The following is a 27,422-nucleotide window of genomic DNA, read 5'->3' as shown; positions in this document are numbered from 1 at the left end:
CAAACTATGATAAAAGCTGTTCGTTAAAATAGTACCAAGAGCAACCTAGATTTTTTCCCCTATATAATTTTTAGCGCAAAAAATATTCAATTGCGACTTATAAATTGTATTCATGAGCGATCTAATTTTGCATGTAAAATGTTCAAAATATTTCATTTTCAGAAGTTCAGACATTTGTATAACTAATTTAGAAGTCTGACATAATAATGAACTTTAATGCAAACAATTAATTCACGACTAAATTAATTCCGACTACCCAAAATTTAATCCCGTGTCAATCCTAATCCCAGATTAAATTTAATTTCTAATCCCAATTCTTAATCCCAAAATTTTAAAAATTAATCCTTAATCCCAATCTCAATCCCAATATACTAAAATTTAATCCTCAATCCTTAATCCCAATATCTTAATCCGACAGTCTCTGGATGTTGTTTCATAAAATTTCGGATGTAATCCATTACATAATTCACACAACATTCAGAATAAAACCTTCTTATTCGAAGGGTAGACATTCCCCTCGAAATATTGAGTTGAGACAAATAATAATTGAAGAGTGTGCAAATAGCCTTAAAAAAATTATTATGTACATTTCTGATATGCACGGAGACAGCAGTGGACACAATTTCAGGGCCACGAGGACAGTTGTCACTATTGACACTTTATTACTGGATTAATGCCATTCACATCCAACATCCTGGAGAAAAATGGAACATGGAAAAAAAAGAAAACTAGAAATTAACATGTCACCAGTTGACTTACAAATACATTAAAAATGTGACACTCTAAACCTATCAATATAATAAGTTAGAAAAATTTATAGTGTAAGAATGAATAATGGTCAAGGTTATGTGGGCTTAATAATGATCCGAGATGAGTGGGTAATCTTTGCATATGTCATAAATACACGTGTATGTAAATATAAATACTTATACACACAAGTAGAGCATCAATTAGCGTGTCATCCAAATATTTTCAGAGAACCTTGACCCGCTCACTTACTCCTGACTCATGAAATAATTGACATAATGGAATGTATAATGTGCCTGACATACACTTCCCAAAAGCAGACCACATTCTTCATGCATAATCCTTTACTTCACTGACCAGCGTTGGTTACAAATCATACATAAATATGTACATAGGTATTTTATGTACAAGATAACTACAAGTCAAGTGGCCGCAGCTGACACAGTATCCTCCACATTATTCAATGCTGTCTTACTTGTAATTGATTGCCAAAATTTCCAATCTTACAAGAATTGAAGAGATGGCCGGTGCCAGTTTGCCAGGTAAAAAAATTAATGGCTGCAGGCATAAGTGAACTTTAAGGAGGCTGAAAAAAGTTTATAAACTTCCTAAGCGGAAGATTATAAAATGCTTTTTTACGCCTATTGTCCAGCCAATATTAATAGTCACAAAAAAACGTTTCCTGACAAATAATAATCGCAACCGAATAACATCTCAGAATATTTGTCAAGGAATTGAGACTCTTAATTTAGCTGAACAGTACACGCGGAGATTATATACAAGTTCGTAACTCATTTAAATAAGTTAATTTTTATGAGCTGCATTTTTTTCGCAATATATGTTTTGTTGATAAGTGTAGTGTTTAGTGCATAGAGATGCAGGCTTATAACCAATACCCGAGTCATTGTGGCTTGAAATGTTACCGACCTTTCCAATATAACTAACTGTCAACTGTGTCCAATTTGTGAAAACCTGCCTGTGCAGTTCAATGTACAAATGCGTTGATATTTTAATTTGTGTAGGGTCAGCCCAGCTTACATTTCGCGGACCGGGGGAAGCATTTCTTGAGGATGATCTAATTGCGAGGGAGCCTATCACCTTGTTCGGAAATTGGTTCGATACAGCAGCGAAAACTGAAGGGATTCAAGAACCGACTGCTATGTCTCTAGCTACGGCGACAAGGTAAAAATTTAATTACTTAACTATATTATTACAAACTATTTAGTTGATTTTGTGGCTTTTGGAAATATGGTTCCAAACAGATATCGAATACACACAATATTAATCAAGTAGCCATTTTCGGAATGTTTTTTTCAGAGATGGGTGTCCATCTTGCCGCATGGTGTTGATGAAGTCTTGGGGAACGGAGGGTTTTAAATTTTGCACAAATTATGAGAGTCGAAAAGGTGGCGAAATGGTAATAATTTGAAATTATCCATGTGTTTACGTGGTCATGCTAAAGTTGAAAAATATTTTGAATTCAGGAGGAAAATCCGAACGTTGCACTGAACTTTTATTGGGCTCCGTTGCATCGATGTGTATGGAATTATTTTATTATAATTATGGGATTGAGATAAATGGCACTTGGCAGGGTCCCAACGTAAAAGTTAATACCTACATATATCAAGATTTGTAGAATTGAAAATTTTCAAAAACTTTCAAAATGCAATGCCTGATTGAAATCTGTCGCATGAATGTTTTGTGACATTTATTTATATCAGGAAACTGTGACATTTATGAAGAGTAGAAAATTACTTTTAGAGGGTGTTCCGGAAGTAATGCAACTTTGGTCAAATGCACATATAAACTCAACGAATGAATTTTTTAAAGCGAAATTTTGGTCAGAAAGGGACAAAGGTTAAAGCTAATTAAGTTTTGCTTCCAATGGTCCGTACACCCCTTCCGCCAAATTTGGAGACGTTTTTGTTGGGCGCTCACAATTAGTGCTTCGCCACTGTTTTTGGTCACCTTTTTTGAGATTTTTGACCACATGTGTTGAAATAAGTTCAAATTTTTGACTGAAGTTTTTCGATTACAATATTTTTTCTAGGATAGGAACTAAAATTTTTCAATAGGTCTTGTATTTGGCAAATTTGGGAACGTTGTTCACCTATCCCATGTTAATTGCATTTGATCCGTTTTAAGGCGGAGCGTGATACTTTGGCTTATATTTAATTTCCAGTTTTGCATAAATGGTTTTCTTGAAGGTGGGAGAGTTGTACTATGTGCAAATAAAAGCATTTTGATAATCTGAGCAGTAAATCGTCTTGTACAGGACGATCAATTTTGGTTAATTTTAATTACTTCAGGTCAAGGATTTTTTCTGCCCTCCTGCTTGCTACTTTTATTTTACTCTTGACTATATTTATAAGCTTCTAGAACCTTCTAGGATTTGATGTCCAACTTCTAAGCTTTCAAATAATGTATGGTGTTCGGTGAGAACTTCAAGTACTTCAGCGAATTTCGCTCCGACATAACAAATTTCTATCTACACGAAGTTTATTACTTTCGGGGCTGCCACACGAATGTACCGACCAGATATTTTTTGCGATTAGTCGTTTTTTGCAGCTCATACCTTAGTATAACACAACAAATCGTCACTTTTGGAATTTCTTATTTTTTAAAGTGAACACAGCTCAATTTCTTGGAGCGCGTAACTAGGAATGGGTTCGGATCGGATCGGATCGGATTTTGGGGTCTTCGGATCAATCCGACTCGGATTATGCCGGGTATCGGATTGATCCGAGGCGGATTGACCGACCAATCCGATCCGATTCGGATCAATCCGACGGATTTCGGATCGGATCGGATTACTAAACCGGTTATATCGATATAAAATCCAATACTTGCAATAATTTCATACATATGTAATACATATTATGTATACCTACTCAAGAGAGGATAATAATGCTCACCAATATGCAATACATATATACAAGGTCAACATATATATACATATATACACAAGGTTCAACAATTAATTATTAGTATATGGTTACTAAAAACCGACAAAGCAATCCAAATTTCACCCTACATATTGAATAGGCAATAGTTAATAGTGGGGCAAATTAAATTGCATAATGGATAAACTTTTCTGTCTCACACAATGGCCACGATAACAGCTTGAAAATTTGCAGGGTGGTAGATCAGAAATATTGGGGTTGGATGCCGTTCGCGAATTTGAAAACAAAGGTCACAATTTTTGACCCACAAGGTCAAGTTTCATGACAATATGTTTCTTTACAGGCTTTATTTTTATCTATAGCGCAGTGAAATTTGAACGCTTTTGATATATTGTACACTTCCGTGCGATTTTTTGAACGAAGTAGCGAATTTGTTGATAAGGCGAGTTTTGACAAATTGTTAAAATTTGCCTTATTAAAAAATTCACTACTTAAAAAATTGTCCGGAAATGTGAAAGATATCAATATGTTCGCATCCAGTTGAGCTATATTTGTCAACAAATAAAGACAAATTTGCCAAAGGAAAGCAAGTCACTGCGAGAGTTGAGAAGCGCGCTTTTTAGTAAAGAATAGTGACCCTTACGCTTTTTGAAATTTTTCAAAAATAGGGACGTGATCCAATCACATTATTTCTGAGATTGCACGCAATTTTCAAGCTATGATCGTGGCCATCGTTTGAGATACAACAGTTTATCCATCCTACACTTTAATTTTCTTCAATTTAATTAATAATTCGTTTCCGTTCACCCAATATTATAAGCTTGAAAAAATCTAAAATGCTTCATGACAGATTATTTCGTAGTGTATTCGAACGACCAAATAACCTCTTAGGAAATTTATCAAGAAATTGCGACCATTAATACTAGCTTAACAAGAATTTTTGACTTTGTCCAATCAATTTTAGACGCATGTGTTGACAAATTATGTTAGAGGTAGGAGAGAGAGAAAGAGAGATATTGTTTTTGAGATCTGTCGTAATTTGTCAAATTTGTGGGTGAAAAACTGTGGGGTGAATAGAGGAAGCAAGCTGGAGTGACCCAAATAATCTAATCCGAAATCCGATCCGAAATCCGATGGAAAGCCTCGGATTGATCCGATCGGATTTTTGAGCCAATCCGATCCGACCGGATCGGCTTCGGATCAGAAAAAACCTTAATCCGATCCGACATAATCCGACGGATTAGGATCGGATCGGATTTCTTCGGATCGGATTACCCATTCCTACGCGTAACCACTTTTTCGAGGTAGTGGCAGACGATGGTTGCGAGTTGCTTGGTGGTATTTGACCTCATTTTGGAACGGATAGAGATATCGACTTCTGGTTTTCGGATTCTACTAGATAAATGTGTGGACTACAATATTCACCCAATTTCGAATTTGGGGCAAATTGATACCCTTGCATATATGCATTTTACCAAAGTTGCATTACTTCCGGAACACCCTCTACTATACAAATTACGTTCTGAAGATTGATTGAAATTGGATTAGATCCGAATTGAAGGGCGTATCGAGAAGCTGGGTAGTACTGAAAGTACCCAACTTTTTCACGCAAGACCTTTGGGGAGTCAGATAAGTGCAGCGATAAGTCCACAAAGTCAGGCAATTCCGGGCCGCAACTTTTTACTCGAGAAAGAAGCCCAGTTGAGAGACAAGATTGGAGACAAAGCTTGTGTCGCTAGGCCAGAAAATTGGTAGAAATTCTGATTTTATGAATGGTTTAAAAATATCTACATATTTTCACATTAGGGATTTATTTATTAGGGGCGGTTATCTCGTAATTCCGGAAAGAATGGAATTCTGGCAGGGACAAACAAACCGGATGCATGACAGGATTCAGTTTCGAAAGCGGAGGCTCGATGACCGCGTGGATGGCGTGGTTTTACATGCGGGCGAGAATGGCTGGGTCTTTGAACGTCTGGCACCATAGTGGGAAGGTTAGATCAAAATCAGTACATGAATTCATATCTGTGGAATGCGAGTGACAAATTAATAAATGAATTGAGAATAATACGCATTTTGAGCAATAGTTGATCGTTAATTTCTTTAATTGTCGTGATTGAGATACATATGTATATATGTACGTACAACATGCATTATTATTAATTACACAAAACTAAATACGACTATTACACAAGTGGCCGGAAAAGCGTGGGGACAGAAGGACAATGTTCCCACTATTCGATTTCCTCAGTATCTGTCCATGCTATATAAATAAACCCCTCCCTCCCCGATACTACAATATTAAATGTGTCTATATGTCCCCACAGCTTTCGCAGTCACTGTATTATATACTATCCTATTACTATCCAAAAAACTATCCTATTTGATCTCAACCTACGGTAAAAATTTAAAAACCAATGTCTCTTTTCCCTTTAAAATCAGAACTACAAATCCAACGCACACTTCCGCAAATCCAACAAGTGCCGTAGCTCCGATCAAAATCCCCCAGATATGAAACAAAGTCTTAATCCCAGTACTCAAATCTAGTGGTTTTACATTATCCGGCACTTTATGACTCTTGATTATTTCCTTAGTAAACACATTCCTTACCATGTACTGCTTAATTTGTACCCTCCACCTCAAAAAGTTATAGCCCCCTGACTCGAAGAACCAGTCCAGCCACTTCGAAAAGTTTGATTCTCCCGCGTTCAAAAAGTGCCATCCTGCCACATGACTCGTGATGGCTTCATCGCTTTTGAAAAAATCCAGCCAGTGGTACTTCCTTTTTAAATAGGCGATTTCCGTGTCAAGATTATGTGACGGTTCGACATGTACCATTCGTCCACATTGGACCAGCTCTGCTTCCATGAAGGATTGCGTGGGAGGAACTAGTCGGCCTCCTGGGGAATCTTGAGACGAATCCATTAAGGTCACGTTCAGCATCTTGTTGTCCAGCCTCGGAATCCAAACTTGACCTCTCACGAGCAAACTGAACCATCGTGACATTTCTGAATTCAACTCAACATCACGACCAGATTGCAACTCAGCCATCCAAGCAGACAGTTGTTCTCTTGATGACAAAAAAAGCACCTGTTCATACCCCTTCGAACTGTGGATTAACCAACCTTGAATGCTGTGTATTATCAAACTGAAGTAATTGAATTGTAAGTCCCTGTGATATTCGGCGGACTGGGTGTAATAATTTTTTATAAATTCTGCCGTGTATGTTGTGTACATCCCGATCGATGGATTTGAGCTGATTTTGAAGGAGTCGTCTTCCTTATGATTTGTCATGTCGCGATATTGAATCAAGGCCGAGGACAAGTATTTATGGGTGTCCAACTTAGGGACAAGATCGTCAAACCGACTTATCGACTTTTTGGGTAGGGGGATTATCAAGGATGATATCAACACGCTGGTGTACAATTGGGTGAAGAGGATAGATTGGAGAATCCAAAGACCAAATATTAACCGAAATGTTGCCATCTTATCAATGTTGTTGGGTATATTTGCCGATTTTTCGAACAGCGCGGCAAGAAATGTCAGGGTTCCGTCGCCCGCAGGCGTCATTTGAAATATTTCTTGCTGAAGTTTTACCTTAATCAGGACACAGAATCCGGTGGTTAATCCCAACCAGAATGTTGATAAGTACGCCCAAAGTTTGGTGGAAAAGGGTTTTAAATACATTTTTAAAGTGTACGGCTGTTCCGCCCAGCATGTCAAGAATTTACTGGAGAGCTCGCCGGTAAGACTAAATTTGTCAGCGAACATCATGCTGTTAAGTTCCCTGGAAAATATGTAATATTCAACATCATTATGTGACATTAACTCTTATTCAATCTTGTAGTTAAATACCAAAATCAATATGCAGTAAAGAGCTCAAAGTTTATCAAAAGTTTTACATAAACTCTGCATCTTTACTAGTCCGTTTTTCAATGGTAATCAAGTGAAAGTTGGAAAATAATGTATTTTTAAACACAATTATGGAAAGCAAATCATCTGCAAATTAACCTCGCATATTCTTTACTGCATAAAAATTGTGAATTAAGATAACTGGTAAAAAAGCTTATTTGCTATTTATATTCAAATCGCTATTTCACCAATATTTATAAATGTTAGTGGAATTGGATGTTTGGGTGAATTTGCAGTTAACACAAATAGATACTGCAGAGTGGAAGTATTGTTGTGTCACCTCATTTGCATAAATCATTCACTCTCCCTATTTTTGGCGATACATATGTCGTCAGTAGCAATGTGTCTCGTTAATGCATCAAAATACACAAATTAATTGACTAGCACAACTAATTCCACTGTACCTACATACATATTTATCTATATGTAGGATATGACTTACATGACATGCTCACTGAACATTGTTGGCAGGAACGGATCCAACAATGCGTTTTGTGTCGACTTTAGCGTAATATTCTTAAGACAGAAGACATCCCAGGCCACACTCTCCGCAAAACTGATCCTCTCATTACTTTCATCGCATAAAGAAGGGACTGAATGGACCTTATCCATAACTCGTATTGTGGCCACTTTGTATCCCTCTATGCACACATATTTAGAGTAAATTCCAGAATTTTGAAAATCAGAATCCATTTCGAGCAACGTCATTCCACAATGAGCACATATGTAAAATGCTTTGATTATTGCAGTTTGGCTCAAAATTAGGATGAATGTATGCGAATATTTGTACAGCATCATGCGAACGATCCCACCATATTTGAGTGTTTCATACATCGAACTTTGCACAGATTTGAAGATTGAAAGCATTGCTTCAACTTCACTACGATCTGCGGCCAAATGAACGATTTGGAGTCTATTCTTGTAAAGGATTTTCTGCTCGAGGGTATCCATTGAGAAGAAGAGCACTGATTTAACAGCGCTATCCAGATTTTGAGCGCTTACAAGGACTATCCCACATACCGTCCCCACATTGTGATGTTTCGTTTCGAAAATGTTCAAAGACTTCCAGTTTTCTTGCTGAATATTGGGTGGAAATGCATGAATTGTTGCCGGTATGAAATACGAGTTTGATAAGGTTTCGTATAATTTCTCATGCCTTGAGGAGTCAGTAGCAATGTGCAAATCTCGCGTTTTGTGTGAGATGGGCAACTTGAAATTATTATTAAAATTGTAGTTATGGGATGCCTGAACTTGTAATGATGAGAAAAAAGTGATTAATATAGCAATGTTTAGATAAAGAAAATAATGTGGGGCACACTTTGGTAGGAACGAAACCATCTTTGGTGGCGTTTTATTCGTAAGTCAGGAAGAGTTAAGGATATAGGAAATACAAGTTTCGAAATGGAATAATTAGCTACATATGTACGTATGCTTCCGGTTAAGCAAACACTGGAAAGAATAATGTCGAACATTCATGCATTTTTAGTGTCGTATTACATTGCATGTACATTTACATTCGTGACTCCTAAGTAAGTCCTATAAATTCGTGTTCACGTAACTTTTTCATTAATTCACCTGAAAGCTAAGTAAGTACATACTAAAGGTGCGTTTATGCTTCACGTTATCGTTATGTCCTCCTCTAAATCCGATTTTTTGATTGGCTGAGCGAAATTGTCACTACGACAATTAAAAATTTTAACCAATCAAAAAATCGGATTTGGAGGAGGACGTGACAGTGACGCGAAGCATAAACACCACTTAAGGAATTATTTTGGTCAGGGGGCGATTAGTTATATATGTGACCATTATTTTTTGGTTCCACTGTGCATATGTACATACCTAGTTGTTCATTATGAAAATAAATGGCTTGTACATATGCTTCATGGAGATGCACAGGTTAGAGAAGACTAATTAATTATTTAAGTTGCTCAATAGATATGAAACTGTATTTAAATATACATATGTATGTATAAGAGAGCTCATGCATGTAATGCTCCTGCCATTGGATTGGAACTGTATTTTCATTTCAAAATTCTAAGCACCTTAATATACACATATTTTCTTAAGTAATTTTATGCAGACTTGGCCGTATCCAATTGAATTGACTATACTTATGTATTTTATGGGTTATGGAGCAGCACTGTTGACCCATGTAATGGTGTTTATGTATTTAGGTAGATCAGCTTGTATATGAACTTCATATTTTCGTAATTTTATGCATTTGAGTAGTTAATGCATGAGATTTACATATTTATTTGTAAGTAAATATAATGGAAATTATGCAATCCACCTGGATATGTGCAAGGTAAAAGTTTTTAATGGTTAGAAACCTTATAAGTTTATTCTTGGGTGATTTTCGCTAAATATTTACAAAATGTCAAAATAGGTACATATGTATATAAAGTATGTACAAAATTCTTAACCTATGAAACTAAATAATACGTTTAATAACTGAATTACAGTGTAAATAATAAATAAAACAAATACGAAAAAATTAATACGATTTTCGCTAAATATATGCATACAAAGATCATCTTTGTATGTATTTTGTATATCTGTTTTGACATCTTTGAAAGGTGTCAAAACAGATATACAAAATGCATACAAAATTCCTAACCTATAAAAATAAGGTTTAATAATTCAATTATTATAGTGTGACGAGTAAAAATGAAATAAAAACAAATACGAAAAGATTAATCTAAACTTCCAACTGCTTATGTAACTCAAATAAGAAACTCCTCGATTATGAAAATCTGCACAACTTTTCAGCCCAAAATAAAATTAACATCATGATTTCTCATTGCAAACGACAAAAATCGAATAACCAAGTAATTAATATTCGAAATGACTAAAATTTGAATGCGGCATTACACTCTCACTAATTTTCCACTGGGCCAATTTGTCGTCTAAGAGCTGGCGACACATTTCCGTCTCGTCGAGGTCCTCCTGAAATCAGCCAGATAAAAATATATAAAATTTAGATTTAGACTCGTTACAAACTTCTTTACTGATGAGAAATAATCTCAGGAATTTAGATACTCAAAATAATCAAAATGCTTACCCCAATGCAAAATCCGGTCAGATTAAGGACGCTCAACAACCCGGTACATAACATCCCTTTGACAGTGTAAAGTGCCAAGGTGAATCTGGACATTGGGGGCATGTCGTCCAGGATAAAGTCTACCCGTTGCAGTTCTGTAATTTAGAAAAATAAATGTTTTCATTAAAAATTAATTCCGGTATTTTTTTTAAATTTTTCCATTCAATTCAACAATTTTAATACATATTTCTAAATAATAGAAATTAACTTACGAGAAAATCTTGGCAAGCAATTCATCAAGGCGGAATGGAATGACGCCTCCACCCTCTCAGATCTGAGTTCAGCACACTGCAAAAACTTGATTTTGAGCTTCTTGATCTTCGACCTGGCCAAAGTGTCTAAAACTTGACCCACGTACACGTTTTGGTATGCGAAACTAACAGTCAGCTCCAACTCTTCCACGTTTGGGAACATTTTTAACAGCTTTTCCATCGAGCCCTGATTCTCAAACGAGGGAACAAAGACCACATCAAGAACGACCTTCTTGACATGAACGTTAGGAGTTTTCGCCGTGACTTCCCCCCTTCTGTAACTCCTTGGACCGAACATAGCCCCGAACACGGTGCGCTGCGGACACAGCATCATATCTCCCAACGAGGACTGAAAGTCGCGAATCACCAGCTCCCCCAAATTTGGCAATCTTTGCAAAAAGTCTTCACTCCCAAGTCGCAAGCCTTCATAATTTTGATACTGAAACACTTTGAGTTTCGGCATGAGGGGGAAATCCAGTGCAAATCCTTCCCCATGTCTCGCCAATCTTCCCTGGAACCCAAATCTCCCCCACTTATCGCCAACCATTTCAAACTTTTGCAGCGTTGGGCTCAACTTGGCTAAAAACTGGAAAAATTCGGTCTGCACTTGGGTCGTGATTTGGGCGTTCATATTGAAAGAGGTGAGTTTCGAGAAGGTCATGGAGTTCAGCACGCTCATCGCCACCTTGTCGAGTGGGCCCCCGGTGAGAGAGAAGCTGGTCAGTTTGGGCGAAATCTTGGCGTCTCTCAGCGTCATGAGGAGGTAGGTGAAGGTTTCACCCCCACAAAGGGAGAAGTCGGTGTCCAGGGTGGTAGCGTTGGGGGCGATGGTGAGGAGCGATTTCAAAACGGCCATGCAGTTCAAGGCGCGTCTCGGTCGGACGAGGGAGGATTTCCCTTCGAAGGAAATGGTCAAGTGACGGATGGAAGGGGATGTGAAGCTCAGTCGGGATTCAATTTCAGGGTCGAGGGAGTCTTCGTAGTCGAGATGTTGGAGGTGGGTCAAGGTCAAGTGGGTCAAGGAGGGGCAGTCACGACTCACAAGGTGGGACACGACGGAGAAAAAGTGGTTCGTGCCTAGGGAATTGGCCGGGTCTTGGAGGGCGTAGGCTTGCAGGGTGAGGGAGGTGAGGGAATGACCGAAGGTGGAGAAGAAACTGGACGCTCTTTCGGACAGGAAGGGGGCCGAGGTGTGGTGGAGGTTGTAGGTGAGGCTGGACATGGGCAGGGTTTCGGTGGGGGTGAGCGTTGAGAGGAAGGCGTCACTTCGGTCGTCGTGGAGGGGGCCTTCGAGGTGGATCTGGGAGCGAGATCGGAGCAGAGGGGTGGCCATGACGCACCAGAGGGAGGACACTTCGCAGCAGGTCTTTAGGGAGGCGTGGTCCAGGTGGGGGAAAATCGTTTCGAGGACCTGCGCAGATAAATTGGAGGGTATTAGTTACTTCATAATTACAGGATCATTACCTAATTATTCATAAAACTCGCAAAATATTGGGAGCACGAGTATTTCATAAAAATATTGGTAAACTGATTCCATTAAAGTAAAATTAAATATTATAGAAAGCTTAATTGTTACATATATTTAATGTGTACATAAGTAGTTGTCTCAATACACCTCTTATTTACATTTGGTTACGTATTTACTGATTGCATGAAAATTACCATTGGATGTCTCAATCTGCCTCACATTTACTCTTTACCCAGATTTGTGATTCATCTCCTTAAGCACTACTCAACTGTTAACAAATCATAAACAGCTTCTTACGCATACAGTCAAGAAAACAGTCATGAAACTTTTTGAATTGAATAATCCGATTATTCAATTCAAAAAGTTTCATGACTCTTTTCTTGGTGGTATGAGTAAGCAGCCGTTTATCATTTGTTAACAGTTGAGTAGTGCTTAAGGAGATGAATCACAAATCTGTGTAAAGAGTAAATGTGAGGCAGATTGAGACATCCAATGGTAATTTTCATGCAATCATCCAATATGCTAAATATACCAAATTTTGATAGGATTATTATAATCCCATCAAAATTTCGTATATTTAGACAACCAATTCGATTCAATTATCAAATTTTGTAACCCAATACAAACAAAGCATGCAAATATTAAATATAACAACTTGAATCTTATACTGTGCCAGTTGATAGTCCACCGAAACAATTAGTCATCGTATGGTAGGATTAAATGAATCACTTAAATATAGACGCAACATGCAAGTACATGCAAAACCTTTCTAATTTGATAAATTAAAAATGTATTTACTGCCAAATGTGGCAACATATCTGACTCATTTTCAGCAATTATTATTACAAATGCACCCTTAGAAATCTTGTATTAAATTAATACCAAGTGGTATTCATACAAATGTGACTCTACCAAAAGGGTATTGATGAGAGTACTACCCCGTAGTAAATAGATCGGCATTGGTAGCAAATTTTAATTTAATACAATTTTAATACCAACCGGTAACAACTTTAATACCGAGAAATCAATACCTACGTAACTATACCAGATTTCTAACAGTATGCATAATTAATGGTTAAAGTTAAAACTCAGGGAATATGAGACGGCGTAAATAATATAATCTCACGGAATATTTTTTGTACGATAAAATCTCAACTGTGCATTTGCATATGCAAATTAATTACTAAAACCACGATTGAATTACTCACCTCCGCAATCAGGAAAGGGTTAGTCTGTCGGTGACCTGTCTCCTTCTCCGCCGCGACGACGAGGGGTTGTTGGATTTGGGGCGAACTCTTCTCCATCTTTTGGGAGGAGGATGGTCGATAGTAGTCGTTGAAACTTGTTGCTTGGCTGTTCTTCTTGGCGTGAATGCTGCGTCTGGGGGCAATTTCGTTTCCGATCTCCATCATGGACACTTAAAAGTTCTCTTCTTATCAGGGATCACTAGGATTTTACTGTTCTTGCACTTCTTCAGTTGCTCACTTGAATGGGGGACAGATTTGTTGGCAGGTTTTACGTCTTGATTGGAATGTGGATTGATTTTTCAGCTAAATGCTTACTGAACGAGGACAAAATTGCGAATGAGGACTGATTGTCGAATGCTGGGCTTTTTATTTACTGGAAGCAGTTAAGGATTAGTTAAATGTGGTAGGAAGCAAGTAGTGCAGGCCATGCAAAGTGAAGGGTCACTTTTTCGCCGATTCGGGTAGCATTTCGCCGATTCGCTACCTGAGGAAGGGTTAGTTTTCCTCGTGGCATGTACTGAAATAAGTTGCTTGGTAAAAAAGGATTAATATTTCGAGAACTTCCAGAATATTCTATTGTGAGGAATATTGGAGGAAAAATATTCCAATGCTGTCATAAGGCAAGTAATATTTTTAACCGGTCATTCATACCGGACCACATATCTGGAAGTTTTTGCCTTTCTAATTCTTGAAAGATATGTATTATTCAGAAATAACATTTATTGTAAACAAGTAGAGAATACTTATGAATGCAAAATTTGACGAATTTATTCCTCAAATTTTATGGAAAATATGATACAAATCAATATCAACTTGTCTAGAATGGATTTAAATACGATCAAAAGTTTCGACATTATGATATAATATGAATAATTATTTCTATTCATTAAATTAATAAAAACATGCAACTGTTTCAATGTAAAATTTGATTGACCCATCCCCCTCTAGCCCGGCCTTCCACACGACTTGGAACTGAATCGGAATATTTGTAAAATTTTGAGACTCGTGAATTCTAAAGACTTGAGATTGGTGAAAAACGGTCTGGTCGGGGTTATCTTGTAAAGATCGAGAGTGTTCAACTATATGACCAGCTTGGATTGTGGTAAGTTTCATCGTCTTTCTTGACCGAAGCCTTCTCAATTTTCTCGGTTATTTTGTGGTGAGTAGATTTGACATGAGAGTTAAGATTGGTCATCTGAGAAACTCCTTGATCGCAAAATTTGCAGATGTGAGGCTTAACTTGAGAGATCAGATGATTTAATAACGGCGCAATTTATCCGTTCGAGTTGGTAAATGTTTTATCGCAAAGTTCCGTAGGAACATGGTCTAACAACACAGAGGCATAAAATTAGTACATTCTTATCATAATTTAGTTAGATAATTAAATTAACTAATTAGTCAATTGCTTAATTACATTTAAACTTCGCCCGTATAGGATATCCTATGAATCGTGACCTGGGATTCCTTAGTGAACGTACATATTTTACAAGAGTCGCAAGCATGGGGTCGTCCGCCCGGATTGGTGAGCCTATTGAGGCGCAAATGTGATTGGCCCTCTTGTGATTACAAACGTCGCAATGAAATCCATACACTCGAGGTATGTACATATGTAGGAAGCAAGTAACCAGTTAAATGCATAGCAGGTTGAGGTATGCAGAGTTAAGGGTCGCTTGTTCGCTGAATTGGGTAACAGCGATACCTGAGGAAGGGTTAGTTTTCTTCGTTGCAGGTACGGAAATAAGTTTCTTGGTAAATTGGGATTAATATTTCAAGAACGTACTTACTATTCTGGAGGATATATAAGGAAAAATATTCCACTGGTTTCCTAAGGCGCAAGCAACTCAACCGGTCGTTGATACCAGAACACACATTTCTGGAATTTTTCGCCTTTCCAGTTCTCGAAGGGTAAATATTATTCAGAAATAATATTATAAGTAGAAACTCGTTGTGATTTTGGTCCTCTTGTGGATTCGAAGATTGATTGGAGTCGCAAAAAATGTCTGCTCGCATTGCATTGGAGATTTGGTAGGACTCAAGGTCCAGCTCTTTATGTTTAATGCGCTTTGCTCTCTCTAAAAAAATAAACGGATAGCATTTTATGTTCCATGAAAATGAAACTGAGCTTACTTATTATATAAATATATAACTCCGATTTACATAAATATTTACCAAGTCTGAATTTTCACTTTCTAAATACCATGCCAAAAGTTCCTCATTTATTTGCATGCCCTAGAAATTACATATATTTACAACTCAAGTTAAACCACCTACCATGAAGTCAATTATGCAACATATGTCTACGATATGATTGCACTATTCTATACCCATTTAATATTGGTTAGTCTAAATATTTAATGACACATATGCAATTTCCATTGTCACCCGTTGCACAATGAATTAATTAAACCTCCATGTTTATTTTGCATAGGCATTTAAACCATATTCTACAGCCAGGAAGTAAACTCATGACCTTTCGTTACCATTTATTCGTCAGATAACGATAAGACGCTGTGGCTAATCAAGTCGACATAATTACCTATTAACCAGATTATCGTTATGCGGGTCAAACCGTTGAAGTATCACCTACTTATTCACCTATTGTCAACAGTTGTGGTGGTGGTGGTTATTTTTGCTCCTTCTGGTAAAACAAAACCATTTAATAAGTCGCAAATACTACGATAAACTTATTATCTAATGTCAAAAACTGAAATAATTTCTAAATAGTATTCATATTTTGAAATGAGGTTTTCCAAGATTTTTATTCGCAATGTGATCTTCATTTCTGTCTAGATGCTTACCCCCGCAGCAGCAGTTCTTATCATCCCTCAAAATTCCAAAGATCAGTATTTCCGCATTTAGAGAATTTTGGAATAAATGAGAATTCCGAATTCCGAACTCGACGAGAAGACGACGACGAGTCAGACCCTGTCGAAAATCACGTCGATGAAGAAGTCGAAAATAACGAGATTGATCAAGATTCGCACCCAGAGAAGGAAAGTGATGGAACGGAAGTAGTTTCCGGGGAGGATGAAGGGCAGAACGATGACGAGGAAGCATATTCATCATACGACGGGCTTAGCTCGTTGGACGGTGATGATTATAATCATGAAAGTTTGGAGACCAGCAGTTCCGAGGATGATTCTCCACCTCACGAAGGTACTAAATTACCCACTATACTTAATCGTAACTTATCATATGACGATCTGCGGACAAGTTCGCAAAGCTCGCAAGTTGAGCGTAATATAACTTGCAAATTTTGGGAACAAGGACAGTTCTCGAAAATTAAGAGAGTTTGCTTTGCAAAATTTGCTCAACAAATTTTTGGCAACAATTCATATATTTGTGTGTATGTCATAAGATTTTTTCCGAAATGTATTTGCTAATTGTGTAGTGAAGAGGTCTAGTACGCGTACGCTCAGCATCTTTACATACATATTTGTCATGTCCATATATGTATATTTATGTAGATATACAATATGTACATATGTATGTAACCTGCAAGGAATAATTTTTTCTCTGTAGTTCCGCAGGGTCGGGGATTCTTTTCCGGTTTATATGGTGAATATCACAATAATGCAACTTTTCACAACCATAAATTTTCAAAATGGAAGGTAAATAATTTCAGGCTTTGATTAATGCAGACACTATTACATCCGCTGCTACGAGCGCTGCAGGGAGCTTTTTGGGTGGGGTGATGAAAGGGATTCAAGGTGAGTGCGTGTATGTAAATCACTAAATTCCGATATTACTCTGTCACAAATTTTTCGAATCTTGAACAACGCTTCGACTAGTTTTTTTCGCGATTTATGTATTTATGTATAATGTTTAGCAGCGAAATGTAAGTCTCTGAATTTGAGAAGTTAAGTGACAAAGGTACAAATCAAGGTGCAATTCAATGTGCAAATCCCCAAAGTTCAGATTTAAGTTTAGCCATGCAGGGTTTACGATAAAATGACATTTTTACCGTAATCATTACTTGATTTGCAAGATAGGGTTGTCTCTGCAACATGTTTTTCCCATGAAATTGACACACTGTAGGCTATATACAGTTTGTAGCCTTAGTATGAAAATGTATTAAAATCTAAGGCCGCATCGAGTGGATTTCGCACCGTCGTACTCTGACCTATGCAAAAATTAGGATACAAAATTGAACACTCGACTCAATTTTAATTTATAATACTATTTTTAGGTGATTATAGCAATATTGTTGGAGAGACTGCGCCCACTGAGGAAACCACTGTAGCTGCTGATGAAGCCACAACCGAAGAAGTCACTACAGAAGCTGGTGCCGAGGAGACTACGACAGAAACGCCGAGTGACGACGCCACCACCCCTGAAACGCCAGCAGACGACGCCACCACCACTGAAGCGCCAGCCGACGACGCCACAACGGAAGCAGCGGCAAAATAAATGACAATGTGACTTCTTAAAATTGATAAGAAATTAGGAAAATCAGTACATACAAATTGTATTTGACTCGCTCTTAATGAAATGTTCGAATAAATGCTGTATATTTCAGAAATTTATGGAAATTAATTAACATATGTACAGTAATATTTGCATTTGCAGAATTACCTAATAATTTCGAATTATATACATAAATTTATCTTCTGTTAAACTTTTGATGGGTGCAAGTTTTAATAAAAACTTAAATTTAAATGTGAAGCTAACTTCTACAAAAAATGAAAATCTTTCTGTACGTACAACTTTATTTAAAAATCAATCAAGTGTCAAATTACATCAATTCGAGTTGAATAAATCAGTACATCCTTTTTATAAAGTAAGTTATTTAAAGAAATTAGACGCTGCATTATTTCAGCGTAATACATTCTCGAGACCTTTTTATGCCCAATTTACACATTTCGCATTTTAACTTTTTTATATTTATTTCTGAAAACTTTTTAAGCATTTTTTGCCAACTGTTTAAACACTAGGGGAAATGGAAGTGTTTACAAATCAATTTTCAGGGCAAATTTTAAGAACATTTTAGTAAAATTTTTTAACGATGCAATGAAATGTCAGACTATGAATCTCATCAGGTTCATTTGAACAGTAAGCGAGCAAAATACAAAAGTTAGTGATTTTACATTATGTAGATACACAATAAAATCTTAAATTATGATAAATGCATATCGTAATCGAAAATTTTTACCCCATCCTTCGACACCTCGCATGGAAACGGTGCCTCAAACATGTCCTTCGCTTCAATATACTCGCCGGAAACTGCAAGCATTTTCAACTTTGGAAATTGATTTTTCGTAATACTGGTTGCAAATCCGTACATAGCGAAGCCGTTGATGCACAGTTTTTCCAGCTTGGTCATCACCGGGGTTTGGAAGTCCTCCAACTAAAAAAATACGAATTTCAAATACCAAAAAACCTTAACTTGATGACAAATTGGTCAAAAGTCAATTAATTTCGAGTTATCAATATCTAAATACCTCAACTTGGACATGTCGACATAGCAAATCGTGTCTGCACGCGATAGTCAACACCTCCAATGAATCCTTCACCCCCTCCAACATGTCGTGTAACGGTTCCACATCGAAACCTCCATTTTGCACGCATGGACCCCGATATAACAAAGCGCCCTTGGGAAATCCCGTGTACTCCAAAACCTTCAACTTTTTACAATTATCCAAATTCGGAACGTAAAACTCTTGAATTTTTAAAACCTCCAGATTTTCCGCGCAATCGATCAGATCTTGAAATATGTCGTACAAATCGCTCATAGCATTGCCAAATTCTTTTGGAAGCGTGAACTCCACGCGTTTCAAACTCTTGGTGACGCAATATAGCAATTCGGCGTCAATTTTTGGGGTATAATTTTCCTCACAAAAGTCACTTCCGATTATTTGGAAACATTTCAGCTTGGGAAATCCTAATTTTGTCAGAGATCTGAACACGGGAAAGGCGAAGTTGTTCGTGACCTTGATCGTCTCTATATTTTGATGGGAGGCTGATAAGAAAGTCGAAATATTCACTGCAGCTGCACGACTTTCTCTCTTCGCCGAGTGGGAGTAATTTCCGGTAACGACGCCGCCACAATTTAAATTAATGTCGACATGGACGGCCAGCTTGGGATCGAAATGGGACGGCAGCCCGGTGGCGGTGCAGCAATGGGGGAATACTTTGTGCACCTTGAGGACAGATTTTAACCCGAGGGGATGCGCCGCCTCGTCCGCCCATAAAGAACAGACGGACCGAGTCGTCTTTAGAGATGCGAAATCCAAACGGGAGAATATATTGGAGAGAATCTGCATAAATTTAAGTTAATTATGACATGAGATAAATTTCTAAGAATTATACAACTCATGCAAAGGTGTATTTATGCTTGTTGGGAATAAGTATACAAATTTTTACCAGTGGATTTCTTAAGGCGAATTCCATATTCAAAGTGGTTTAATTGGTTTAAGTTTTGTATTTAAAAAGATTTACTTCTACGGAGTAAGCACGTGGGCGTAGATAAGGCGACAAGGATGAGAATGGCTGTGTAGAAATGATGTATTGAGTTAAATGTTTAAGTATATTTAGTGAATATGTGCATAGTTTGTACAGACCCGACAAAATTAGGCAAACTTCTTAGAAAAGGGTGTACTACCCTTTACCCTAGGGCCTAGGGTTTAACGCATTGAGCTGCGTATGTACAAATGTACATATGTACAAATGTATAGTTTATTGCGTATTTATGATTTTTGTGAGTTTATGTGCTTTTGATTCAAGGTTCAACTTGTCATTTGGTCATATTACCTACATATGTATTAGTAGCCCTTTAACCTAACCAAACATATAAGAATACGCATGTATGTATGTATGTACATATGTATATACATATTTATATGTACAGGGACAATTTTAGATGGTCCACAATCTGTGCTTTAGAAAGCACAGAGAACTCTGTTTCCAAGTTATCGCCAAACATAGGGAATTTGATGGCGTAAAATGTATAAAAATGGCCACTTTGTGCGAATTATTAGCCCCTTCGAGTCCCAGTAACAGTCCAACTTGCCATGGTCAATTTAATGAGGACGTTATTCGCTGAATGGATGAATGGAGGAGGGTGAGGGAGCAAAATGCTGGGGATAATAATTATGCGCAAAAAATTAATCTATTTACTTACATACCTCCCAGCTCCATTATTACGCCAGCTTAAATTTTCTAAATTTATGCACAATCTGCCTGTGGAGTGAAACCTTTTAATCAGAATTGACCTATACAATTTTGCACTGAATTTAAAAAAATACTCGGCATACATTGCTTTAAAATGAAGTCTAGCTCCCAGGATAACAAATTTGCAACCATGGATTTTTTTAGTTTGTTGTCAAATTTGAATGACAATGCGATGTTTGAAAATTTTTAATTCGAGTTTCCTTTCTAAATTTGCACCATTCAACATAAAACCTTATTACCCGTTTATACAATTAATACATCTTCTGAACACCTATCCAAATGACCCGAACTAAGCCAATACTATTTGAGGGAAAGCAGCCGCACCGAAAATTTCATGAGCTTGCACATCTCGATGCCGGCTCATTCGGTGAAGTTTTGAAAGTCCGCGACGTCATTGATAACTAGGAATATGCAGTCAAACGGATTTGTGTGGGTCGATTTCTCCTCCTCACCAAAACTTCAGGTGCTGAGGACGCCTTCTATAAACTTGTCAGAGAAGTCGTCATCATGGAAAAATTGTATCAACACGAAAACATTGTCGCTTGTCACGAGGCCTGGTTTGAAGGCCCTTTGAAAAAAAAGTTTAATTCCGAATGGTTAAAACTATTGAAATGTAAGGCAATTTGCATTATTTTTCAATTATACTTAAATACAATTAATTAGAACTCGCTATTTATTCAGCTCAATTAACTAACTAAGGATAAAATTGTTTGTAAATTCGATTTATTGTTTATTTTTCACTAGTAATTTTTGGGAGTCGTAATATCAGTCCTAAAATTAATAAGGCTTATTAATTCCCTGCTAATAGTACATTTAATATATGTACTTACATATATATATATATAGCATTTTATTAAGGTAATATATTTTTTATAGCGAATAAGTCACCCCCAACTCCCAACGAAGTAAGTCTTGGAAAGTTACTGCATACGGGCGATTTGATTTATTGCAAACGTCAAGAACCCAGCGACAATTGTTCTGTCACATTTATATTTATTATCATTATTCAGCATTCACAAATTAATGTAACACTTTCAGAGACTACCAACCTCCGTTTCCGAGGAAGAGGTAAATACCTACATGTGTATCAGAATGGAACTAATGGACAAGGACATCAACCTTGCCGCATGGTATAACCAAAATCTCGATAAAATTGGAAATTTTGAAACCACCGTGAAAATCACGAAGCCAATGTTAGCCAGTTTGGCTACAATTCACGCGGAGGGTATAATTCATCGCGACCTAAACCCCAACAACATCCTACTCAACGTTCGTGGGGATGAAATTATTGTCAAAATTGCTGATTTCGGATTGTCCAGAGAAATTCCAACTGACGACTCGGCCCTTAGCGGACACGTTGGGGGAGTTTATTTCACCAGCCCGGAGATCGAACGAGGCGATAGAGATTACACTTTCAAAACGGACATTTTTTCCTTGGGGCTTATCGTTCTCGTCATGTTGCACCCGTTCTGCAGCAATGAGGAGTTGAAGATGGGATTGGACGACGTTAGGCATGGCTGCAGTCGCATCTTACAAGGCTTTCTGATCACACAGCCACGAATTTATGACCTCTTGAGGACCATGCTGAACCGCAAGCCGGAAGAAAGACCTACCGCTGAGGAGGCTTTGACTGTTGTGAAAATCATATCGTCAAAATAAATAAACTTGAATAAGAATTTAAAAAAATCAATAATCAGAAATAAATAAAAATGTCGGATACTTTATAAATTTAAGTTGTAAAAATATTCTTTTACAATTGTGACACTTTACAATTGGCAAGAAGACACTAATTCAGTTCTTTCAGTTCGTTCAGTCAAGGGATCCTATAATATTCTTTCTGGACGTTAAATTTTTAGCGTGGGACAAAGCTGACAGCCTAAGTTGGAGTCTCAAACTTTGAGACGAGTTTTTTTTGCACGAATCACCTGGTCGTCAATATTCTCCGGGTTAGAATTCAGTTTCAAAATCAAACTTGAAGTTTTACATAGATGTGAAATTAATTAATTCACATTGTATAACGTATGTATTTACTTATGTAAGCGTATGTACATATGTATATTCGCCGAAGTGAAAATTTCCGAGAATTTATCAATGTTTCTAAATAAATAATTTATTTAGTTTGATTGGGTGGAGGAGATTATTAGATTTTTTTTACTTCAGAGATAAATTATCAGAAGTGCTTGACAAGAGAAAAGTATAAAAGTCGAGAAGGTCTCAAAATGCCTCCGTTTTAAGCAAAGTTTACATATGTATGAATTTGTTGCATAAGATGCATGAGAGGTATGCATCATACCCTCGCAAAAATAACTTCCTAATTTCAGCCCTAAAAGACCCGACATTTTCAACAAACGTTTGTTGATACAGTCACAAGTAGTTTGACTCAACTTTTTTGGTCATGCTGCATGTGCCTGTCGATAGTGTCGATTTTGGTAAATACGAATCTAACAAAGTAAATTTCGTTCGTTTTGGTCTTTATTTTTGAAGGCAATGGTCCCGAACTTAGAAAGCTGATAACCGTTTATGGGGGTAAACGGGGTCCATTGTTTTAGTACGAGGTGAATCGAGCAACGGTTTGGGGGACGCTGAATGCACCTTTGACCAACAAACCGAGCGGAACAGTGTGACTGCATCGGTGGGGTGGATGAAAGTTATTACGACATTGAAGGTAGATGTTACACACTTACGGACAACTTAGGGGGTCCCTGTCTCGTTCCACAACAGTGTAGAAAATTGCAAGGCGACCTAACTCCGGTTTGTCCCGACTTTAATGCAACTACGAAATGCGATGAAAATGATGGGTTTGAAGTAGAAAATAAATGCTAGATTTGTATTGAGCATGATAACCTTCTCTGCACCCATAGCGAACAGTGTTGGGCTTACAAGGAGTTCACCGGCTGTATCCGAGAAGAGGGAGCGGTCATGAGTTATTGTAAATGTCTGCAAGGTTATGTGAACGTTCTGAACTCGCCGAATATTGACTGTCGACAGGTAAAAATCAACATTTTTGCCTTCAACTCGAATTATGAGAAACAATCTTCTTATTTTTTTAATTTGAGCTTGTGGTACATGGTACAAAATGAGCCAAAAGTGCAACCCCTTTTCGCGTCGATGTCACCGAATTTCAAACAAAAAATCTCAAGTTTATTTCTGGGTAGAAGGATTAAGATAGCATAGCCATTTTTGAATTATATTCAACCACACCCCCTTCAAAAATTGGGGAAGAAAATTGGGAAAAATGAGAAAGTAAATGAACACTCGGTACAAAAAGAATTAGACCCCAAGTTGCATTTGACTTTTGACTTCCCCCTTGAATACGAACATTTTGATGCATCAAGAGTTTCAAAATTCGAAAATTGGCGTTTTTTTGCGTACACATAAATGATTAAAAAACTCATGGTAGCGGCCATTTTGAGTCTGGCAACCTGATGCCAGATTTTTCTTCATGAGAAGAGCTACATTTTCAGCTTTGGTTGTCCGACTCAAAATGGCCGCTACCATGAGTTTTTTGGGGTCAAAGTTTCTGGGGGAGGGGCTTATTTTTGTAAGAGCCGTAACAAACTATTATCACTAATGAGAAAATGAGACATATAATTGAAATTATTAAAATTTGTGATATCTGAATTACTTATTCGCCCCAAATTTAAAACTGAAGTTTTTTTGAATTTATAATCCCCGTCAACAATTTGCAAGAGTGGGAAGTGAGACAGACCACCATACGGCACTGTCGCAACGAAAGCCAGCGGTGGTGGTGGATACGCACCAGAGTCCGAGTCTCATTCTGCTTTTTGCTAAATATGGAAACGAGTTTTGTAGTACACTTGGTCAGGTTTTCATCTTAATCAGTAATAATTGACTATTTTTTTCCGCCTGGGACCCCCTTTTGGACTTTATTTTTTAATTTGAATGAAACCTCGAAAATCGTGTTCAGCATAATTGAATTAGTGGGTTTAGACCAATTTTGGGTCTCAAAAAATTTTCATTTGGTGCAAATGGACGATAGCAAGTCAGTAAAGGGGGTTGACATCTCCCTGTTTTCTGAGATAACCACTGGACCGATTTGGTCAAACTGGGGCTTAAAATGATCACACATACTTCCTCTTGGGTGAACCGGGAGATGGTACTGATCCGTGACCTTTATGACCTTGATTTTGACCTTTTTCGAATTTGTTGCAAATCACCTTAAAATCGTATATAATTATGAATACCAGCCTCAAACAATTTGTTTGATGCAAATTATATCTAAATATGACCTTTGTAATGCGAAAAGCAGCATGTCGAAGGTAAACAAAAACTTGAAGTTTTTATGCATAAATATCACAATACTTGTGTACAGCATCATAACTTGAGCTTAGTGTGACGAAATGTTGCCGCGCTATGTATTTTACTTTTCAATATTAAGAATAGCCGTGACTCACTGTGTTTGTCTGTCCAATTTGAGCGTGTGCGCTGAACTTGATTGAACATGGGGCAAAATGAGACACAACTCAATGTTATTGTAAATTTAATAAAAAACATAAGCGCCCCACCTTGATTTTTAATGATTGGGGCATTATGAGATTATCGATTTTTCATATTCACGCATTATGCGCCCTCTATTGGATGTCATTTATCACGTGACATTCGCGCTTATTTTAAATTCATACCAAAATCGTTTCCTCTAGCCTGACATCACAAAAAATTATTTTCTCCTGCAAAGTAATTCTCAAATGTCATAAAAGGAGGTCAAAGGTCATCAATACTAAGAATTGGCAAACGAACAGCGCCACCTATCGGCGTTTTCATGAACTATGTTGTATTCTTCGCCGGTAGAGTGCGTTCTACGCTAAGTGTCAAAACGTTGAGAAAACTTTACCACCGGAATAACTCAACACATCCCAAATTGAACACGGCTTGACCCTTTGCACATCGATTAGATTCGAGACTCAATCTGTCACATGGGCATGCCCCCTATAATCGACTTTTGACCCGTGACCTGGTACACCTATAGTCGGCAGTTGACCAGAGATTTAGGAGCTCCCCCTATAGTCGTCGGCAGTTGGGCGGGGTCTGGGCACACACCCTAAACTCGGCAGTTGATCCATGACCTCGGAACACTTATACTGAGCAGTTGATCCGCGACCTAGAAATTTAATCTATTGTCAGAAGTTGAGCGGGATTCGTGAACACCCCTTATAATGGGCAGTTGACTCGGGCCTGGGAACCCCCCTATAGTCGTCAGTTTACTCTCGACCGCTCACATTTGTTTTAAGGTCACACCAATGCTTATTTCGCCTACATGGCTATCATGTTCCGAGTAGCTTTGCAAAATTGTTCCCAGTTTTTTAAATTTCTGCTAAAGAATAAACGAAAAATGAACAAAATGCAATCAACTTCGAACGGGGAGGGATCTCAACAGAACTTAGATTTTCAACTTTTCAATAAATGTAAACATTTTAAACTCGATGTCGGACTAAAGGTTAAGCATTAAATTTCTAAAACTTGGGATTCGAGATTGAGATTAAGGACTAATTAATCCCCAATCCTAATCTCAATCCTTAACTCTGGATTGACCAATTTGTATATGATGCTATAAGCCCGCAATGCGGGCTTCGGAGACTACTTGTTTTATAAGAAAACTGAACACCTCAAACGAACATTCGATTATTTTAAAGATTTTTCAATATTTTAAAAAATTGCCGGGAGAAGGATCAGTGTAACGGTTCTTTTTGTATTCATACCAAGACTGTGAAGAAAATATCTTCTAAGCTACTAGTAAGCGAATATCGTCAAAAGGATTATGCTGGTGCGAAAGCACATGTTTATGTGCTGCTTAATTTTAAAACCGTCGAAAGGACGCCCAATGCACACTTTCGAACCTTGCTCCGAAACTTCTAGACTAATCCTGCTCGAATACTCACTATTTGTTTATCCAGCTCAATGATGTATATCGGACTTACAATATCAATATCACTGTTCTAACTACGGTTGGTTGAATTTCGTAGCACACGGCTGATGTTGTCGCTCCCAATTCTTCAGCGACTTTGGACACACTTGTAGAAAACCACCCACAACAATCTTTAGACAATTTTACTGTTTTAGATGAGCCTAACATTCCACCATTTACTACGACAACAGAGCAGGTTATCTCAGCAATATTCTCATTTCCTAGTGGTTCAGCAGGGGGTTTAGATGCATTACGACCACAAATTCTGAAAGATCTAGTTTCACAACATACTGGTGACGTAGGAACTCAATTGTTAGAATCTCTTACAAAATTTTGCAATTTTATGTTAGCAGGAAAAGTTCCTTTAGATATTTGTCCTTTCATTTACGGTGCAAGTCTTACGGCCCTTAAAAAGAAATCAGGTGGTATTAGACCTATAGCGGTAGGTTGCACTTATCGTAGAATAGTTTCAAAGATTTGTGTGAAGGTCATGAATCATGACTTTCAGGATTATTTTAGTCCAGTCCAAGTAGGTTTCAACGTAAAAAATGGTGCTGAAGCCGGAGCACACGCTGCCCGTAGATTCTTTTCCTTTCCACATCAATCACCTACAGCCTTCCTTAAAATCGATTTTAAGAATGCATTTAATATGGTAGATAGAGGGAAATTGCTTTCATCCGTTCACGAACTTGTACCAACTT

At 37.6% G+C, this 27,422-nt stretch overlaps 5 protein-coding genes across 5 annotated transcripts; 3 read left to right on the top strand and 2 right to left on the bottom strand.

Moving 5' to 3' along the window:
• Nucleotides 1-1,133: 1,133 nt before the first annotated feature.
• Nucleotides 1,134-5,724, top strand: LOC110863452 (pyridoxine-5'-phosphate oxidase). The gene is made up of 6 exons (XM_022112766.2): nt 1,134-1,289; nt 1,770-1,929; nt 2,065-2,164; nt 2,232-2,285; nt 5,199-5,401; nt 5,472-5,724. The coding sequence occupies exons 1-6, from the start codon at nt 1,268-1,270 to the stop codon at nt 5,635-5,637; spliced, it is 705 nt and encodes a 234-aa protein (XP_021968458.1). The 5' UTR covers nt 1,134-1,267; the 3' UTR covers nt 5,638-5,724.
• A 4,555-nt stretch (nt 5,725-10,279) lies between these two features.
• On the bottom strand, nt 10,280-14,022 carry LOC118433501. Its single transcript, XM_035845478.1, has 4 exons — nt 13,590-14,022; nt 10,875-12,324; nt 10,624-10,757; nt 10,280-10,508 (listed from the first exon to the last, which is right to left on the bottom strand). Exons 1-4 carry the CDS (start codon nt 13,791-13,793, stop codon nt 10,395-10,397), a joined length of 1,902 nt encoding a protein of 633 aa, XP_035701371.1. The 5' UTR covers nt 13,794-14,022; the 3' UTR covers nt 10,280-10,394.
• A 1,106-nt stretch (nt 14,023-15,128) lies between these two features.
• LOC118434059 lies at nt 15,129-18,038 on the top strand. Its single transcript, XM_035846784.1, has 5 exons — nt 15,129-15,150; nt 16,419-16,784; nt 17,151-17,186; nt 17,270-17,338; nt 17,818-18,038. Exons 1-5 carry the CDS (start codon nt 15,129-15,131, stop codon nt 18,036-18,038), a joined length of 714 nt encoding a protein of 237 aa, XP_035702677.1.
• Nucleotides 18,039-18,311: 273 nt separating this feature from the next.
• Nucleotides 18,312-20,185, bottom strand: LOC110841601. Its single transcript, XM_022087286.2, has 3 exons — nt 19,992-20,185; nt 19,070-19,885; nt 18,312-18,975 (listed from the first exon to the last, which is right to left on the bottom strand). Exons 1-3 carry the CDS (start codon nt 20,016-20,018, stop codon nt 18,745-18,747), a joined length of 1,074 nt encoding a protein of 357 aa, XP_021942978.1. The 5' UTR covers nt 20,019-20,185; the 3' UTR covers nt 18,312-18,744.
• Nucleotides 20,186-21,890: 1,705 nt separating this feature from the next.
• On the top strand, nt 21,891-22,457 carry LOC110849319 (serine/threonine-protein kinase 17A). Its single transcript, XM_022096761.1, has one exon. It carries the CDS (start codon nt 21,891-21,893, stop codon nt 22,455-22,457), a length of 567 nt encoding a protein of 188 aa, XP_021952453.1.
• Nucleotides 22,458-27,422: the final 4,965 nt, after the last annotated feature.

This window comes from Folsomia candida, unplaced genomic scaffold, assembly GCF_002217175.1.
Source record: "Folsomia candida strain VU population unplaced genomic scaffold, ASM221717v1 Fcan01_Sc001, whole genome shotgun sequence".
NCBI lineage: Eukaryota > Metazoa > Arthropoda > Collembola > Entomobryomorpha > Isotomidae > Folsomia > Folsomia candida.
Note: the sequence above shows the minus strand (reverse complement) of the source record. Positions and strands in the feature narration are given on the sequence as shown.